We start from the raw sequence: 18,738 nt of genomic DNA on the forward strand, positions 1-18,738 counted from the left end.
CTTCCCTTCCATCTCTCATTCCCTCTGTATTTTTCTCCCCTGCTTTTTTCCTCCCTCCCTTACTCCATCTCTTCTTTTCTTTCAGTGGGAATAATCCCCCCTACAGGAGACTTCAAAGAGCAGGCCAGGCAGGGACAGGCTTAATTACCTGCCTGCCTTAAAACTGATGCCAAATCAAAACTTGCTCTGGTCCATCTCTGTCCTGCCTTGGCAAGGCTAATTGTGGCCTTGGATTCTATTTTGGGGAGTAGGGGAAAAAGGAAAAAGTCACAATTAAATCAAAACAAGAAATATGTGGGCGGCACATCACACATCATCATATAGTTCTGGAGGCCCTGCCTGATTGATGTGAATTTTGGAGCTATGTTAGAGTACGATACAGTCATTTTTTATAGCAGTGTTTGCTTTGCGCTAAATAACATCTCAGCACTAACATGGGCTGTGCATGGCATGCTATATCGAGGGTGTTTTATTTGGCCAGTCCATAAAGTTCTTCTATAATTTTACCATGTTTTTAATCTTACACAGGGGGTAATCCAGCCCTTTTTTTTTTTAAGCGAGTGAAGTTTTAAACCTCTCCTGGATGTGCCGAGAGGTTTCGATGGCTGGCCGAGGGAGAGCATAACGTCGGGGTATTTAACACCGTGGAGAGTTGGATACGAGGGGGCTTAATGATGCCGTAGCAGTCGGGATGAGCGCTAATTCACCGCCCAGGGCCCGCGACGGATGGGGCACCTGCAGAGCCTGCCATCAGTCAGCTTACCCACTCTCGACAGGTCCCGGGAGGGGCTCCATATCCCTCCGACTCATGGAGCTCTGCCACTCTCCACAAAATGGCCTCATAATGACAGACGAGTGCGTGAGGTAGTTTGCATCTTTTTGTTTTTCTTTTCATTCTGACTAAATGCAGTCTCACTTGTCAGCCTCTGAAAACTGTTTGCCATTAAAAACACATCATAAGAATTTTAAACACAAACAAATACGTTTATGTGCACTAAAAAGTCTTGCGTTCCCTTAAGATTTGCCACACGATAAGAACATGCCCGGGAGCCAATTATGTTTAGATTGCAGTAGTGTTATAGCATCGGTCTTGCTTTAATCTGTATGTGATGTAGTTGAATATAATGTGACATCACAAAACATTTCCCTGTATGGCTCCACCCATAAAAAGTTTTTTTATATCGCAATAACAAATATAAACATTATGAAGAATCGTGAAATGTGAAAGAAAGAGTAAACAGCAGTAAAAATTCTTGTTTTTTTATTCAAGACCTGCATACCAAAGTTGCCTCAGTCCAAACAAGGGGCATCAGCGTCTAATGCTTGGAAGAAATACGGGAGGAAAAAAAACAAAATGTACACAAAAGGGCAGCCTTCAAAAACAACTAGTATAACACAAGTGAACATAATTGTCAGTTTGAGATGAAGGTACAGTATAAATGAGTGGTCGTACAGAGCTCTCTGACCTCCACAAAGTGCCATATCTTTTTTAAGATGCAGATACCAGAAGCTAATACATTCTGGGAAAGGGTTTGAAAGTATACATGGTGGGTCAGGTTGATTGATTCGTGTCTGTATGAGTGTGGTCAGTTTTAGTAGCTCTTGATGACTTTAATTGTAGCTTTTGGTTGGAGGCAAAAAGCTTTGATGTGAATTGCACACAATTGAAGAGAAGATCATATACAGCGAGGTTTGGCTCGGATATCCTGTTACCTACACATTTGAAAGTCCCCTGTGTCGATTATTTTAGACATATTATGAGCGAGCCTGTTTCCTGTGGGTGTGTGTGTGTGTGTTTGTGTATGTGCAGAGGGAGGGAGACTGAGAGAGACAGACAGAGAGAGAAAGACCTTCCAAACTTTCCAGACCTTTTTCTTTACTTCCTGATCAGAAAATGATGACACAGTAATGACTTGGACAGGTATAACATCTTGTATTTGTGCTCTATTCTTCTCATGCTAAAAGACCTGAACTTTACAGGCCCCAGAAATCAGGTATTACGCCCCACAAATCAGAGGACAGTCGAGGGCTTTGTTTTAAAAAAGACAGACTGTTGCCAGTGCTAGTCAGAACACACGAATTTAAAAAAAGAAAAAGATCAAGAAAGAGAGAGAAATAAAACAAAGTCTGAGCAAGCATATAAAATTATTTACAACCAAGACAAGAGTGAACAAAACATTTACTGTTGTATATGTAGCTACAGTAAAAGGTCAGACAACCTCGTAAACTCATCTGTACATTTTTAATTTCAATTTTCACAATTGTATCCTGCCAAATGTGTGTACATATACAGTATATATATATATATAAATATATATATATATATACACACATAAACACATCATAGTGCCTACACATGTATTTCATTCCAGCCATTAAGAAAATCCATTACCCACACACACACACACACACACACACACACACACATAAACACATCATAGTGCCTACACATGTATTTCATTCCAGCCATTAAGAAAATCCATTACCTAAGAAGAAACCAGAAAATACACATGACAGGAACCTCAGTATTTTTCCTGTGATCATCTTTCCATACATAAATGTCGCTGGCCCCATTGCAGTTCTCTTTTAATCAATTTCATCTTTATTTTCTTACACCCAAGGCAGAAAAATTACTAAAACTCAAGACTTTTACAGTTACAGAGACAAAACATTTTAAAGACCCACAATTTAAATTGGACTGCGAAATGAAATTAATTGAAAAGAAAAAAAAAAGAAAAGAAAGAAAAGACGTAAAGAAATAATAATTGGGAAAAACTATTTTTTTCTTTTATTTCCTTTTTTTTTTCTTTTTCTTTTTTGTAAAATGCCCAGGCATTCTCCAATATTACAAATACTGGTATACTTTTACAGTAAACAAGAAAAATGTCATATATATATTTATTTATATATATATATATATATATATATATATACTTAAAATCCCGTCACCAAAAACCAATATACACACGCCACTATGGCATTCAGAGAAACTTTATAAGCAAACTTGAAAAAAAGAAAAGAAAATAAAAATTATTGTTTGTTTAAAACACACATACACAGAAATATCATTTTACCCTTGTACTTGTTTCAATACTGTAAACGTATTTTAAGACAGAGTGCACTAAACGTTTTACTTTTTTTTTTTTTTTTCTTATTTCTTTTTTTTTTTAAGTTTCTTTAGTTCTTTACTTTTTTTTTTTTTTTCTTATTTCTTTTTTTTTTTAAGTTTCTGTAGTTCCTGATTTTTGTCCAGTCTCTTCCTTGACTATTTGTAGCAAAAGAATCATCCATTATTTTCAAGGGACGCAGTCTTGTCCTGAAGTGAAAAATTTTACATATACATATTTATATATATTTGCCTATTGTGTGTGTTTTTGTGCAGTTATATGTACATATACATACATATATATACACACATAGACACACATTAGTATTGTTCTGGCTACTTTTCATTTTAGTTCAACTTCAACTACTTTTCATTTCAGTTCTATAAGTGACCTATGTATCTGTTTTTATCATTATTCCTCTAGAAGCAGATTAAAACCACATGGACTTAATTGTTTGTTTGTTTTTTTCAATTCTTTGCTTCACAAAAGTGTTGCATTTGTCTTATAAGACAATAAATAGGAAGATCAGTATTCAAGGCACACTCATGTCAAATTGAATGGCAGTACAAAAACTGTCCAAATAAATTAATTTAATTTTTATAGTGCCAGCATTGTGAAAGCCAAGCCTATCAACACTGGCACTTCAATCTCAGATGCTCCCTCTAGCAAGGCCCAATAAATTTGTATTTGAACATAATTTCTTGCTCAGAAGCCGTTTTCGCTATTGTTTTCAAATATGTAAATCAAAATAATAAAGTGCGGGTCAATTGCGAAGAGCTGCGTGTTTATTTTTCTTTCTTTCTCTCTCTCTTTCTGTTTCATTAGTTTGCTTTGCTCTTTTTAAAACCACGATATTCCCTCGCTTCAATCGTTTGCGCTGGTTAGGGCATCTTGTCGAAAGAAGGCTGTTTAACTGCCAATAAATCAGTTGGATAGAAAATTCAGCTGTGCATTCTGTAAGCGTGTTGCTACTTCTGAGAATGCGTTCAACTACACATCACAGGAAGTCCTGAATGAGAAGAAAGAAAGAAAAAAATTGTCTTACTGTTTTAGCACACGCTCAACAGGTCATGACATACACTCTTTACTGTGCAATTGACTAATCTGCATACCTGCTGATGGCTCTGACACACGGGACATGACCAGATTAACCAGGTAAATCAATATCATACACGTTTTATAACTATAATCAGATTCACTGTGCAAAGCTCACACTTGTAGGGCCTCTCGCCTGTGTGGCTGCGTCTGTGTACTGTCAGATTGCTACAGTTCTTGAACACCTTCCCACAGTACTCACAGGTGTCACTTCTCCGGCTTTCTTTTGAGCTGGGCCGGCCTGATCCCGGCCCCCCACCCAAGTGTGGGGTGCTGCCTCCGCTAGCGGTACCACTGCGGCCAGAGAGGCCCCCGTCCAGCAGGTCCCCTGGCGGCGTGGAGAATCGCAGGCTGCCGTTCTCGGAAGAGTGCTCCGAGGAGGTGGCGAATGGAGATTGTCTGGAATCGGTGAAGCCAAGAAAGGGATCTTTGATGAAGTGGCGGGATGCTGCATAGCCCACTAGCCACTGGGAGTAGACGTTTTCAGATGGGATTAGGGGGGCTGGGGTTATGTCCAAATCCTTTTCGATTTTGATCCTCTTGTTAGAGGAGTTGGAGAGGCTGGGGCTGGTGATAGGAGTGGGCTTGCGGGGAAACAGGCCTAAGAAAGAGTCACCCGAGCCACAGTTCCTTCCATTCACAGTTGCCCGCTCCACTTGGTCCATTTCCCCTGCTACTGAATCGCGGTCACCCACATCCCTCTGCCCTTCTGACATCCTTTTGGAGAACGGAAGCCTTTTCCGATTGTCGACTATTAAGTTATTGTACTGTTGGATGGAGCTGAGCCCTACGTTTTCCACCATCTTCCCCAAGGAGAGGTTCTTCTCATCCGAAGGTGGCTTTGAGCCATTTTCCCTATTCCGACTGAACTCCGAGTCCATGCTGAAGTCTGACTCAGGCCTGCTTTCATTTTCTAGTTCCTCCTCTTCTTCCTCTTCCTCCTCCTCTTCATTTTCAGGGCCCATGCCCTCACCTCTAAAATCACTGTCTCTGTTCTTCATACCCTCCCCAGTGACGTCACTAGTGCCTGGCTCGGGTGAACTGGTGGTGGACAGGCCATCATCAGAACGCCCCGTCATGGAGCCAGACTTGTGCATGTGGGTCTTCATGTGGCGTTTCAGTTTGCTAGCCTGAGAACAGGCATGATCACACAGTTGGCACTTGTAGGGTTTCTCGCCCGTGTGGCTTCGCCGATGAACAACCAGATTACTCTGAAACTTGAAGGTCTTGCCACAGAACTCACAGGACTTCGACTTGCCCAGTGTCTGCGGTGGGGTGGTGCTGTTAGGGGGCATGGGAGGTAGTGGAGGGGTGCTCAGAAAGGGCGACTTCGGGCTGGGCTGGAAGGGGTTGGGATTGAGGAGGCGATGCATAGGGTTTGCACGGCTTGGTGACAGCGGTGGAGTGGAGTTGTTGTTTCCAGCGAGCTCTCTAAGTCGGCGGGAGAAATCCATGGACTGGGACTCCATGGCCATGGGTGTCATGCGCATCACTCTCTCAAAGGCACTGGGATGCTGGGAGATTAAACCCATTTCCTCTGCGCTAAGGCGTTCTAGGCGATGGGGATCTAAGTGATGGCGAGGAGGGGGGCTGACAAAAGGAGGCGTATTAGGGAGGCGGTTTTCCACAAAGCCAGGTGGGGGCTCTCGGAGTAAGGGCCCAGTCATCCGTAGGAGGTGGAAGGGGTTGTTGTCCCCTAAAAAGCTGGTTAACGGGGACTGTGGTATGGATTCAGCACCAATGGGGGGAGGAATAGTGATCCGTGGGGTCAGGGAGGTATTCGAGGGGTTGGTCTCCAAGTAGATGCGTATCCCATGCGTGTTCTGAGCATGTTGCAGAAGGAACCAGGCATTGGAATAGGGCTGTTTGCACGTCGTGCATATGTAACTCGAAGGTTCATCTCTACCTGCAACCAAGCAGAAAACAACAAAGATCTTTATTTATGTTTGAGTTTAAAACCTCTGCAGGTCACTTCCACAACATTTGTGTCATAATGCTAGAAATTTAGTCCTGTTAAATAACCCACTAAAAGTAGATCTGACTTGATGAAGAATGAGGCGTAGGGTCAAGCATGATTACATGTTACAAAGAACAAACTTTGAGGTATCTGACACTTTGGGCTATGGCCATTTTCGTGCACCCATCAGGCCGTAACATGAACAGGGCAACTCATACTTAACAGAGCTGTGACAAGTGCATTGCCATACTGCTCTACGAAGGGTTGGAGCTCTGGGAACATTGCATTCCCCATTTCAACTTGCCTTTAATCTTCGCTTTTACAAACGGCTGACTCATTTTAGAAGCATAATGTCAGGCAAGAACACTCTAAACTGGGAAACCCTCCAAGCACTGAGACTGTCCTAGGATGCCAGAGTAATATGCCACCAAATTGGAGAAGTACAACTTAAACTGTGATTTAGGGGACTCTCATCACTATCAAACAAATAAACTTAAGTTGCCCCCTCAAAGAAACAAATAAAAAAAGAGAGAGGAGGGTGTGGGTTAGGGGAAGGGGGAGCACACATCAAGATAAATGGTTTCAAATAAAGAGTGAAAACACTGCCTGTGATTTAAGAGGCTGAGAGGAAAAATGCACACCGGTGTGAGAGTTAAAGTCTGTGGCATTTAAAACAGCTCAAGGGTATTATTTACTGTTCCATTAAGAATTTCTCAAGATTGTTTTTCTTACTTCCTCTCACGTTTTTATCTTATTCTACAGTTACACTTCCTGGAAAGCCCCCTCCCCCCTTAATGACATCACAGTGAATCACTGCTACTCTGAGAGCAAGTTTGATTACAAAGAAAAAATGGCTCACTAGTGAATTAATTGCACTGATAACAATTTTATTCCATATTCCACAGTTTTAATCATATAATTAAATGCCAGCAAGTGAATGTGTGAAGTCTGCATACACTCTGGGTTCAGGTAAAGTGTGAACAGCATCAGTTCTCGGATCAGAGGATGTGTTAAAAAGTGTCTCCTGTGCTTGGTGCGGCTCTGGAGCTTTAACTATACATGACTAATTGATGCTACAACTTCACTGTTACACCGGTTCCGCCATGCAAAGGGGACTCATTACCATGGCAGCACAAACAAGCCAAGTGTACGGAGTATACAATGAAAAAGGATGCTAAACCATCTCTGCTGTACTCCAGGGGCACTGGTGTAAAAGCAAAAAAAAAAAAAAAAAGATCTACAAAGTCAAAATGGTAATTGTGCACTAGGAAATGAGTTTCATTTATTTATTAAATGAAAGCTTGCTGTTCTGACCTAATGCAGCAATTTAGGATATGCAGAAAAACATATGCTGCCGTAATTGTTTGGGTATTTGATTTCTGGCTGTGCTTTGTGTACCTTCATGAGTGTTTTCATGTATATGTATGTGTGCGAGAGCGAGCGGCTGCTGAGAGAACAATGGGGCGGCAGTCACACACAGGGCTCGGAGGAGCTGGGACTAGGAAGCCCTCATGGGTGTCTATTTCAATCATGGCCATTGTGAAGGATCAAAAAGAGCAGAGAGAATGAATGGTTAGTATCTGTTCTAGCATTCCTTTACATGTTGCTGAAGAGCAATGCTAAACATGGGAGTGTGTTTTCATCTGAAAGAGACAGAGACAAGGGATTATATACAGCAATAGCCTGAAGCTTCATCTGACTGGTATACTGAGATGCAATATTTCATCAAGGAATTTGAATAGTAAGCACACAAAAATGTAAATCAGTAAAAAATGAGTAGTGCCATGCACATATGAAAATTTCTAAAATGCCATATTAACAACATTTAAAAAAGCATTTTCTTCCACAGGTATCATAGCATTCTTTTGTGCTTAGAGAAATATCATTATCAATAGTTTACCCTTCATGTCCTGTTTGGGGTCTGACCCAATGCAATTTTTTTTTTTTTTAGAATTTAAATATCAGGTTGATTCTTAATGACTTTTCCTAATCTTATCAAATCTGATTATAAGCAAAGGTGATAATATCCTTTAAACATCCTCAAGGAAAAATCATAAATTATTTTTATAGTGTTTAAAAAAAAAAGTTTAAAAAAACCATATGCTGACATCAGTTTCAGATTGGTGTAAACACTAAGAAATACACAATACACCAAATACAACCACTGCTTTAATGCATGCTTTAAATTTTTGCTATGGTCAAATTGACCTCAAACATAAACAAATTTACTATATTTGATATCAGTCACAATTCTGAAAGGTGCATATTTACTACAACAGATAAGTTAAATCTGCAATAATGTTTGCCTATTGAGTTTAAATATCTCATAATAATTTACAAAAAAAATAATATTGTAAATGAGGAGAATGTTAAATTTCAAAATTCCTTTTTTAAGATTATTACTTATACCATGTGAGACCTCAAACATAAAGCACAAACATGAGGGTTAAAACAAAAAGCTTCTGTCAGATGATGTGTGTTAGCTGATATGTATGACACATAGAAAGAAATGTTCAATCAATGCCCTTTTAAATGTAAAAAAAAAAAAAAAAATTCAAAGATGAAACATTTACAAGCACTTAAATGCATTTTAAAGGTTCACTGAGAAAAAAATACGCATTCTCCGCTAGATGTTATTATGTGGCTGATGTGCATTCATAAGAACATCTGTTTACCTCTACCCTTGTCCTGTAAAGCTTTTGACTTAATTACAGTGGACAAGAGCGTAAACTCCACACAATGGCCATCTTTTTCCCCCCAGCCTCTCAAGGCCTACATATATGCATACACGCAAAAAGCACACACACACAAACACAATCCTCCAACCTCCTCTTGTTGTTTTATGGCAGATGCTTTCAAAGACTAATACTCCATGTAAAGGAGGCCTAGAAAACAAGTAGTGTCTGTGTTTACTAGGCACTGTCCTTTTCCATTGTGTGTGTGTATGTGTGTGTGTATGAGAGAGAGAGCGAGAGAGAGAGAGAGAGAGAGAGAGAGAACATTTCTCTATAACTACCAGGGCGTAAAACACGGGCTACTGTACTAGCTGATCCTCTCGCAGACAAACAGAAGTCATCAGGGGGCCGAATGTTCATTTCTGCCCCACAATTAAGACAAATCAATGGCTGCTGCCTGAAATGGTATTTGTGGCCGTGCTGAAGGGACTCGGGCATGAGTTTATTGAGAAGTGTTCAGTGCCTGCACTCCCGAGGGGATTGGAGTCCGACGCAGATGGCAAATAAAGTATGCAGCCCGAGGCGAGAGCACATTATGCTAATTCTAATGTCAGCTGTACTTTAATATACAGCTCTATTTAATCACCCTACTATTTCACATTTCCACATGAAAAAAAGGAAGAGAGAGGCAGAGGGGGGAGAGAGAGCGGGAGAGAAAACCCGCATCACTTCTCTTGCTACTAACACTACGAGTGTGCTCAGGTTTAGGTGGACGTATTCCCGGATTTTGTGTCGGCATGGAGTGCTGTAGCTATTCACTATCAGGTTCTTGTACTGTATCAACACACGTTTGCAAACATTTACACCTAAAACAACCATAATGAACCAAATATCAGAAGACACACATTTATACAGGTAATATTTTACAAAATAATACATAAATAATAAATGCACTAATACTAATGAAATGACTAATGGTACAGTGTTATCTTTATAAACATGCACCTAAAACACACATTCATAAATACATAGAGTATAGAATATAAGACAATATAAAATGGAATCCACAACACGTAACAATCAGAATGTGATTTCCAAAAAAAAAACAAAAATTGATTTTATTGGATAGTGAGTCAGGCTTTGTTAGGATATGGAATTATTTTGAATTGATTATATTGTTAATTTTATTAATATTTTTAATATTTTTAATATTATATTTTAATATGGCCTGTAATACTCACACACACACACACACACACACAATAATAAAACTAAAATTTACTTTAAAAAAAATTAATCAGAATAGTATCCACTATCAAAACTAAGATCATAGTAATTATAATATGATTTATTGAAAAAAATAAGTCATCTGGATTTTATGTTTTAATGCATGCACAGATATGTACACATTTAACTTTGCAAATACAACAAACAGCATGAAGATAAATTACGACAAATATACAAGACATGACCTATAATATAGATTTCCACACAGAGGAACTTTTACTGTTTTTTTGTTTGTTTGTTTTTTGCATTGTTGCAGTGCATTCTGGCAATTCCGATTTCTCTGATTTGGAAATGAAAGGGCCAAATAGCAGCCTGCCCATTCTGCTGATAAGTTTGGAGTGATTAGTTTCTCATGCTGAGCACTGGCTGATTCTATTTTCAATTAGATATTCCCAACGAGGCCCAGCTGCCGGGCGGGAGAGGAGAACGAGGATGGTATTGTGTGAAACTGTTTGTCATCGGCAGTATCAGTCGTGCATGCAGACCCCAATTCAGTTAAAGAGAAATTATCACTAATAACAATTGTGGTTCTTCACACACACCGACTTAAACGACATGCAAATACCGGGCTTTAAGACACATTAACCGAAAAATTAAAAGATGACAGTTAATAGGTTTCAGCGTCGCACTGAGAGGTACAATGATCCACTTTAGCTTTAATCCTGAAAATGGAAAAAAATAAATAAATACATGAGGAATAAAAATTATTCAACATGCAGTCTCTTCGATTTGGCCACTTTATTTTACAGTTCACAGTCAGTGTCACAAATTTACCGCGACGATTATTTTGTGGTAGTTGTTAAAAGCGACAAGGCCAACGTTTGAGCGTAAATTACACCTGAAGACGTGCTTAGTGAATTCATTGGCTTTTGTTGTTTGCACCTTCAATGAGATTAAAAATAAACCATAAATCATAATATTTTTTTTTTTAAAAGAGGCCAAAAAAAAGATCTTAGTTTGATTTGGCATATATTGTTACATACATTATTTGCTTTGAAAGCATAGGGTGAATGTGTGTCTGTGTTTGTGTTAGTGAACGAGACACAACCAGATTGTCTTGCGAGGACAAAGGAGCAAAAATCTCCAGGAATTTGAGATTTTTGACACAATAAAGGCGGGTTATAAATTGACAGGGAGGGGGAGGAAAGGGATATAGCATCTTTTAATGAGGTGCTCATTTGCTGACAGTGGTTTTCACTATAGGGACTTCATTTAGGCTGTCATTAAGTTATTATCTAGCGTAAAGAATTTTGCCGTCCTGTAAGTAGCGTGTAGGGTCTGGAAGCTTTTCTCTCTCTATTAGTGGAAGCGTGCCGCGCTGGCCTGGACGGCTGCCTGTGTTTTGTTTGGCTGTGGTTCACACACAGCTTTGGCAGGGGGCTTCTTGGATGGCTTACAGAGGAAAGAGGGAAAAGCGAGCGCAAGAAAGAAAGGGAGAGCGAGAAACTAGCTCACTCGTGCACGGTAGCTTTTCTGAGCCCACGAGGGAGTCCGGTGTCCCATTTTCAGCATTTACAGTTACGCCATCCAAATTTCCAACAGAAACTACTGTCATAGTACAGTAAAGACAGATCCAGAGAGAGTCACGCCGCTGACCGAGACGCCTTTGAGACATAAGTGCTTCATCATGGCGGTCTGGAAACATTTTGCAGCTTGAAACAAAAATAAAACATTTCTGCTGAAAAGTGAAAAATTACTGTAATTTTTAATAAGAACAGGTTAAGGGTACTTGTGTAGAAAATGCATTTAAGAGCACCGTGATGTGCTAAATTTGGCAGCTTGGTATTATGGGTCATTTTTCTAAGAGAGTAACATTGAAATCACATCCCAGACTAAAGTGTTCCTTCATTTTCCATACATTTCCAAAAAAAAAAAAAAAAAAGTTCTGTACATCCAATGGATTCTCCAAAGCTTAACACCCTAGTTTTATTACGTTTGTTTAGAGTAAGGCGGCATGCTTTTGAGGAGGCCCTGCCTCATGCAAACGCCTTCTTAGAGGTCTCTAATAAGCTCCACCTTCATCCCTATCCCGGCATGCTCTCCCAGACTTTTTTTTGTAATATTGATTAAGTGTAGTCTGGTCCTTAATGATAATTTAGAGGGACTAAACTCCACAGGCCTCGGGATGACTATTCCATTGAATGATTATTAGTGTGGACACCCTGCTCGAAAATTAAGTTAGATTCTCCTCGGATAGATATGCAGAGCGACGCATGTCCCATTAATTAGGAATCAAGCTGCTGTTTTGCGGAGCAGAGACGGGTCTCGTGAAACATGGCGGCAGCCTCATTCAAGCGCGGCGTCTGGCTGCAAAGCACCGCGCAGCTGAGTGTAAAGAATCGCCACACGTCTCTATTCAACCAGATGAGCGCATCAAACAGAGACGAAACACTTGTCTATCTGAATCTACAGAGGGAGAGCGAGAGGGAAAAAAGAAGCAAATTGGAGTCCCTTGCAAGAACAGGGAAATAATCCATGGATACGTAAACAACACAGCACGTCAACTCACGCTAACCGCTATACGCTAACAAAGCAAGACTCTTGAGATAAAAAACAAAATGAGACTGTAAACACTGGTAGAACTAAGATGATGTTATGGCTGGAGGATTTCAACACTATGGCTAGCCTCCCTTTGAGGAAGGCAGGGTGCGGGATAAGCCTGCAAATGAGGGCCGCGTTCATACAGTAACGCTGGTCTCTTGTATGATGAATGCCATTGTACTGTAAGGAAGAGGTGGGTGGTGCAGACAGAGAGGGGAGAAAGAGAGAGAATGAGAAAGCCGCACGGCATTGTGGGTCTCCCCTGCTGTTCCTCCCTGGAGTACTGTGATGTGTGCTCTTCAAAAGGGCTCCTGTCACTGTCACTGCTTCATTTAAAGTCAGACTCCCCTGAATTTGCATCTTGCAACGTCTTACAGGACGTGCCATATGCCGTCCAAAAAAGACAATGCTCACAAATAAATTGGCATCCCACCCCCCACCCCATTTCTCCCCGGCTCAGAAAAACAACATCAGAGGATGCGAGAGGATGCGAGAGGATGTTGTTTTAAAGATGGCACACAACAAAATTCAGACAGCGTCTGTAACAAACCAAACAACAAAACATCACCTCAGGTTCGGGGGGAAAATCATCTGGTTTAAAAAAAAATGAGATTTTTATAATGACTGTCTTTTTACCCGGTTCGAGGTGTGAGCGGGAGTAGCTGGTTAACACCGTTTCACTGCGCAGATCTGACAAGAAATATTCTGCGGTGTTAATTTAGCCGAGTTTCCATGTTCCGGAATCCTCTCAGGAGCGCACGCCGGCCCCGAGTGGAGACTTCATACCTCACAGCCCAGTCAGAAAGTGCAATAACGAATAAAAATGCTCATTACCGAATGTATTCAGTTTCCTCTATGATTCAATTTGCAGTAATTACTGTGGCCCGCGCTAATAAAAACTGCTACAAAACGCGAAGGTCAACTACCAGTTAGGCGTGTTCATTTTCATCTCAATGTATTCATCCTCAGCACCTAATGGCCCAATTTTCTCCCCTCGCTCTTCAATAAATATTGCTGGAATTACAGGTTAAATAGCTAAATTAAATCATGGCTATTATGGAAGGCTGCACCAGTCGGTGAGGGAAACAGGTTTACCTCTAGATCGACAATTGCTGGGGAAGTGCCAATCACTAGACAGTTTACGATTAATGTCAACTGTGTCAAGGCCATCAAATTACAGCATTCATTTCCCGCTCTACACCCTGTGTGCTGTGAAATAAGAGAAACGTATGCAAATGCCTTATTACGGCAAAATCAAAAGGGTATTTGTCATGCACTGGAGCAGATTAGGCTTTTAAACAAACTAGATGCAATGTAACTTAGGAGAAAAGGGCCTAAACATCTGATCTGTTTTTGAGGAGGAATTGTGTTAAGGTCAAGCTTTTAAATACTTTGCTCGAAGTTATTAGATTAGCAGAAAAAAGACCAAGACGATGACAGTCGAGATGTGCAGTGAAAGGTTTAATTGCCAGCCACCGGGTCTTGGAGGTGTTTTTTAATTGCTCGGGATGAATTTTGTTCCATCTGATTACCCAGCATACTCTAATGACCAGGGATACTTATGACAACTGCAAGAGGTGCAGACAGATATTGAAGCTGGGAGGTAATTTGTGTAATGACTGCAGAGACCGAGAGTGGAGAGCAACTGATTTGGTACCTTCATTCATCCCAGGCTTCCTGACTGGAGCACTAGGCAGTCTGTTTGTGAAGAGTCCCCCTCATTATCCGTCCTCTCGCCCCTTAACGTTTAATTAATATCTTAACCTTTGGAGTTATTTTGGGAGACTCTGCCTTTTCATGCTGGAGATGAGCAAAGGGAAGAAGGAGAAAAAATTGGTCACATGGGACTGCAAATCCCACTTCAAAACTGGACATCCTGTTAACCAGGACTTACTCAGATAACCTTGGAATTTCCCAAGCGTTAGAAGTCTCCCTTTCTGAGCCTGAGTCATCTCTCTTTGAGCTGCCTGGAGTTTTTCACACACTGGAGTTCTTAAAATATTAAGGTCGAGATTATATTCCTTGTATTTCATGTATACCTGCACACTAGGCGGATTGAGTTCCTGCTAACAGACTGACTCTCTCCAGCACTTTGCTGTGTTAACATCTTTCTGTGAGAGGACTAAAAAACAAGAAACAGAGAGGAAAACACAAAAACAAGTACTCTGCGTTGCGGATCGATAACTCAAAATGCCATGAAGTAGGTGGTGCAGGACGAGAGAGTCCGCCGCGTGAGCTAGAGTGGACCTGGGAGACTAAGCCAGACCTGACAGCCCGCTTCTGGGCCTGGGGTGTCGGAGCGCTCCACATTTGATAGAGTCAATGTCACGACAAACTGATTTGCATTTAGAACAAAGATGACATGAGCCCTAGGCACAGGGTGCCTCCCTCCCGTCCGCCCAGCTTGAGGAAAGTTTCCTGACATTTCTTGCATTATTAAGCCAGGGGCTTCATTACCATGTGTGTGATCTGGGAGTCTCCCAGGCCTCTAATTCCTCACCTTGAATTGCTAATGTCTTATTTATGACTATCATGGCAAATCGGAGGCAACAGTTACATGCAAATCAGTCCCGGCGCATTGTGCTGCTGCGAACAAAGCTGTAGAGAGCCAGAACTGCGCCTGCCCACAGTTTCCTCTCGTATGGAGGAACGCTTCACGCTCTTACGCATGTGACATATGCTTGTAGGAAGAGCTACACCTGCTCTGTAAGCCTCGGAAAGGAGAGATAATCGTGAACTAGTGCCGTAAAGAGCAGTGGTGTCCTTAGCCGCAAAGTTACGCATCTCAGAGCATGCTCAGCGGGGACAGCACCGTCTACCACAAAGACAGTGGGCAGATCTGAGGGGGAGAGATAGCATTCAGCAGGGGAGCAGGGAATCATGGGTGATTTACTAAGTGTAAATGAGGCGAAGGAATCTAGAAGCAGCTGTTTTTTACAGCCTGCTTGACATACTAGTGCAGACCCGGACTGGACAGCGCACAGCCATTTCACACAGCTAACATCTGCTTTACATTCTCTGCCTCCTATCTGCCAAATCCCCAACTGGACAGGTTGAGTTCAAGAGGATAAACACACTTCAGCAGTTTGGACAATACTACTTCACTACTTTTCACCCACTTTTTCTCCCTATTTTTTCCTTTTTTCTGTTAACTAAATATGTCACATCTTGTCTTTATTTTATTTTGTCATTATCGCCAATTTTATTTATAAGCAGGACTGGAAGTGATGGGAAGAAAGAAGTCATAATGCAGTAGTCAAAATACCTAAAAAGGGGAGGGGGCAATTCAAACCTCCTAATCCTGCTACACAGGTCTTAAGTAGCACCAGCCTCACCTACCTGCTCGTACCTGCCTCAAAATGCAAAAGAGAACTTCTCAGATTTGCAAATGTTGGGAGTTTAAAACATAAGAATAGAATCAATAGAAATATTTAGTCAAAGCAAATGCTAATGCTAAGATTAGGTACCAACCAGTTTAGGCAAAATTCATAATGTTTAAATTTCAAAGCTTTTTTAAACTCAAACAAATCTTTGACAAACCAATAGTTTTTTCTAATAAAAAAGTACAGTTATATGGAATCTTCTTCCTTATATTCCAATTGCAATTCTGCTTACCTCAATTCAAATTCAGGAATTAAAAATAGCATTCTTAATTCAGTTCTGAATGCCGCACAACCCTGGGCGCTAAATCAAACAAAAACATCACAAGTGACTGGCAAGGTAATTACGGATAATCTCATCCATTTAGTGCATATTAACAATTGTAATAATTGTTAAATCATGGTCTAAATGTTTAAAGCGAGGATGTTTGTTTTGTTGCCACTCATGTCATGTTTTTGTCTAACCGTGTTTTTTGCATCAATGCCATGACTGGTGCTTCCACTCTGAACGCACCATAAGTCTGATTTGCACGGGACTACAAACCAACAGATTTTTGGACAGCCTCTTCAGTCTGCCCTCATGCCAGAGTGAGAGGGTCCAAAGTGTACAGGCCCAAGAGGGAGCATCCCCACATGATATGCCTCGCTTATTGGCTCAACTCTCTCTCTGGCTCTGTGTGATGTAATGAATCTCCAGTCTTTTGGGGCACAGCCACTGCCATTACATCTACACAATAACCTGTAAAAATTTATTGATGCATATTTAATAAATAAATAAAATAATTATCAAGTATCCAGTAGAAAATGTCAAACTGTGCTCCAATTGACCAGAAGAACTAAAATCACGGAATGCAATATTAACTCAAACATTCCTCATCAAATTCTTCCAAAACCACATTTTCTGGCCTATGCAAATCAAATCCAATTTATAAGATAGCATAAACTGCATAATTTCTTATTCTATTTTTATTTCTCCTAAAGTAAATTTAGGGGAAATATCAGAGACAAAATGGCTATCTAGCCTAATTGAAAGAGCAACCTCTGAACTATATAAAAAATGCTCTGTTGTTTCAAAGAACTAAAAAGGAACTTGTGAAACTGTTGTGATATGGGCAGAGATTTATCTGCTATAGATAAATCCAGCATCCTGAGTTACTTCTTGGCTGACTCCTGCAATTGTCAGACTAATGTATGAGGAAGGTGATTCAAACATCTGCCTCACTGATCGGTCTGTGGACTCCTAAACACGTTTATACTCGGCCTCAGTAGTGGGTGTAAAAACGTCTCCCACGGCAGAGCAAAAATTTGGTTTTGGCTTGTGGTTGGGCACCTTTATTTACCCAGCAATTTTGGTGCAGAGATGCCAGCTTAGGAGAAATTCGAGAGAGGTGCATTTTGTGGGGTGCATGAAGCCAGGTGATGCTTGCATCCGAAAAATAAGCAGATATCTTATGAAGCATAATCATACTAACAGAACAGCTAAATCCCTTACTACCTTCAAAAAATATACTTTTTGTGAGCATTTGCCTCACTAGTGTAAATTCACTCACTCCCCTCACTGTTGTCATAAATAGACTAAATAATATCTTATTTGAGTTCAAAAACTCCCAAAGGTTTTAGGACACAGGTAGACCTTTTGTGGTCAGTCTGGAGTAACTAGCTAAATTAAAAGGTGCTGTAAGAGTGTTGGCACATAGATAATGTCCCTATTATTATCTAACAGTAACAGCTGATTGCATTTTTTTTTATCCAAGCAGATCTTTTTGGAACTTTTCAGAAACTTTCTATCTGTTAATCTTATGAATCTATCTGTTAATCTTATGTGTAGTAATAGACGTTCCAGAAAGGCTAACAACAATTAACAGCACCTTTAAAACCATAAGCAGTCAACTCATAAGTATGCATGAAGAAACCTGTGAGTGTGTTTATGTGGTTTCGGAGGCAGCGTCCATGCGCTCTGGCCGAGGTCTCTGTGTTTACACTGCTGAGAGTCAGAGAGAACCTGTGCGCTGTGTCCTGGAATTGCAGATTCAGACCAGACATGGGTTAGAGTAGGAATCCAGGGGCAGGAGAAAGGGGGAGGATGTGTGTCCTCTATCACAAACGGCCCTTATAAGGACCCGATCACACGCAAGCTGCACCTGATGGACTGCTCCGAGACAGGGGGCAGCTGAGGCTGTTGGACCTCAGGAGTGGTGAAAACACACACACATACACATACGCACGTACATAAACACATGACCTGTGCGAGAGGTGCTTCCTATCATCAGGCAGTCGGGAGTGTGAAAGGCTCGCTTTAACAAGCACCTGTAAAATGTAATCAGGTGTACCAAATGCCCCCAATAATCGCGCCAGCCATTGTGTCCCAGCCCACTCTGTACTTCAGACCAGGGAGGAACGGCTAGCAATAACGTACTAATTGCACAAGCACTTCATTTCGGTGGCACTCGGCTGCACTGCAACTGAATGTAAATGTTGTTTTAGAGCAACACACAAAAAAGACTGTAACGAAAGCCTTTCTGCAAACTGCATGAAATATTTAAATCATTGAGCCAGTCCAAACACGGAGGATGATGTAGCTTCAATTAGCAAACAAAACACAGAGGTTTGTGTACTGACAGGCCGGGAGTTTTTAAAACGCACGCTCGAAGGGGGCCAGGTCTGCCTTACCCAGGCAGTGTTTGGTATCCCTGTCT

The 18,738-nt window shown here is 40.9% G+C and overlaps 1 protein-coding gene across 1 annotated transcript in view; it reads right to left on the bottom strand.

Annotated features, from left to right (window-relative positions):
* Nucleotides 1–4,104: 4,104 nt before the first annotated feature.
* Nucleotides 4,105–18,738, bottom strand: part of LOC107668592 (B-cell lymphoma/leukemia 11B-like) — a 42,492-nt gene continuing 27,858 nt past the window's right edge. The window contains exons 3-5 of the mRNA XM_016460527.1: nucleotides 4,307–6,108; nucleotides 4,220–4,231; nucleotides 4,105–4,116 (exon numbers count right to left, since the gene is read on the bottom strand). Of these exons, the coding sequence (XP_016316013.1) occupies nucleotides 4,105–4,116; nucleotides 4,220–4,231; nucleotides 4,307–6,108 (1,826 nt within the window). The remainder of the gene's footprint in view (nucleotides 4,117–4,219; nucleotides 4,232–4,306; nucleotides 6,109–18,738) is intronic.

This window comes from Sinocyclocheilus anshuiensis, unplaced genomic scaffold (genome assembly GCF_001515605.1).
Source record: "Sinocyclocheilus anshuiensis isolate Anshui unplaced genomic scaffold, SAMN03320099.WGS_v1.1 scaffold2047, whole genome shotgun sequence".
NCBI classification, from domain to species: domain Eukaryota; kingdom Metazoa; phylum Chordata; class Actinopteri; order Cypriniformes; family Cyprinidae; genus Sinocyclocheilus; species Sinocyclocheilus anshuiensis.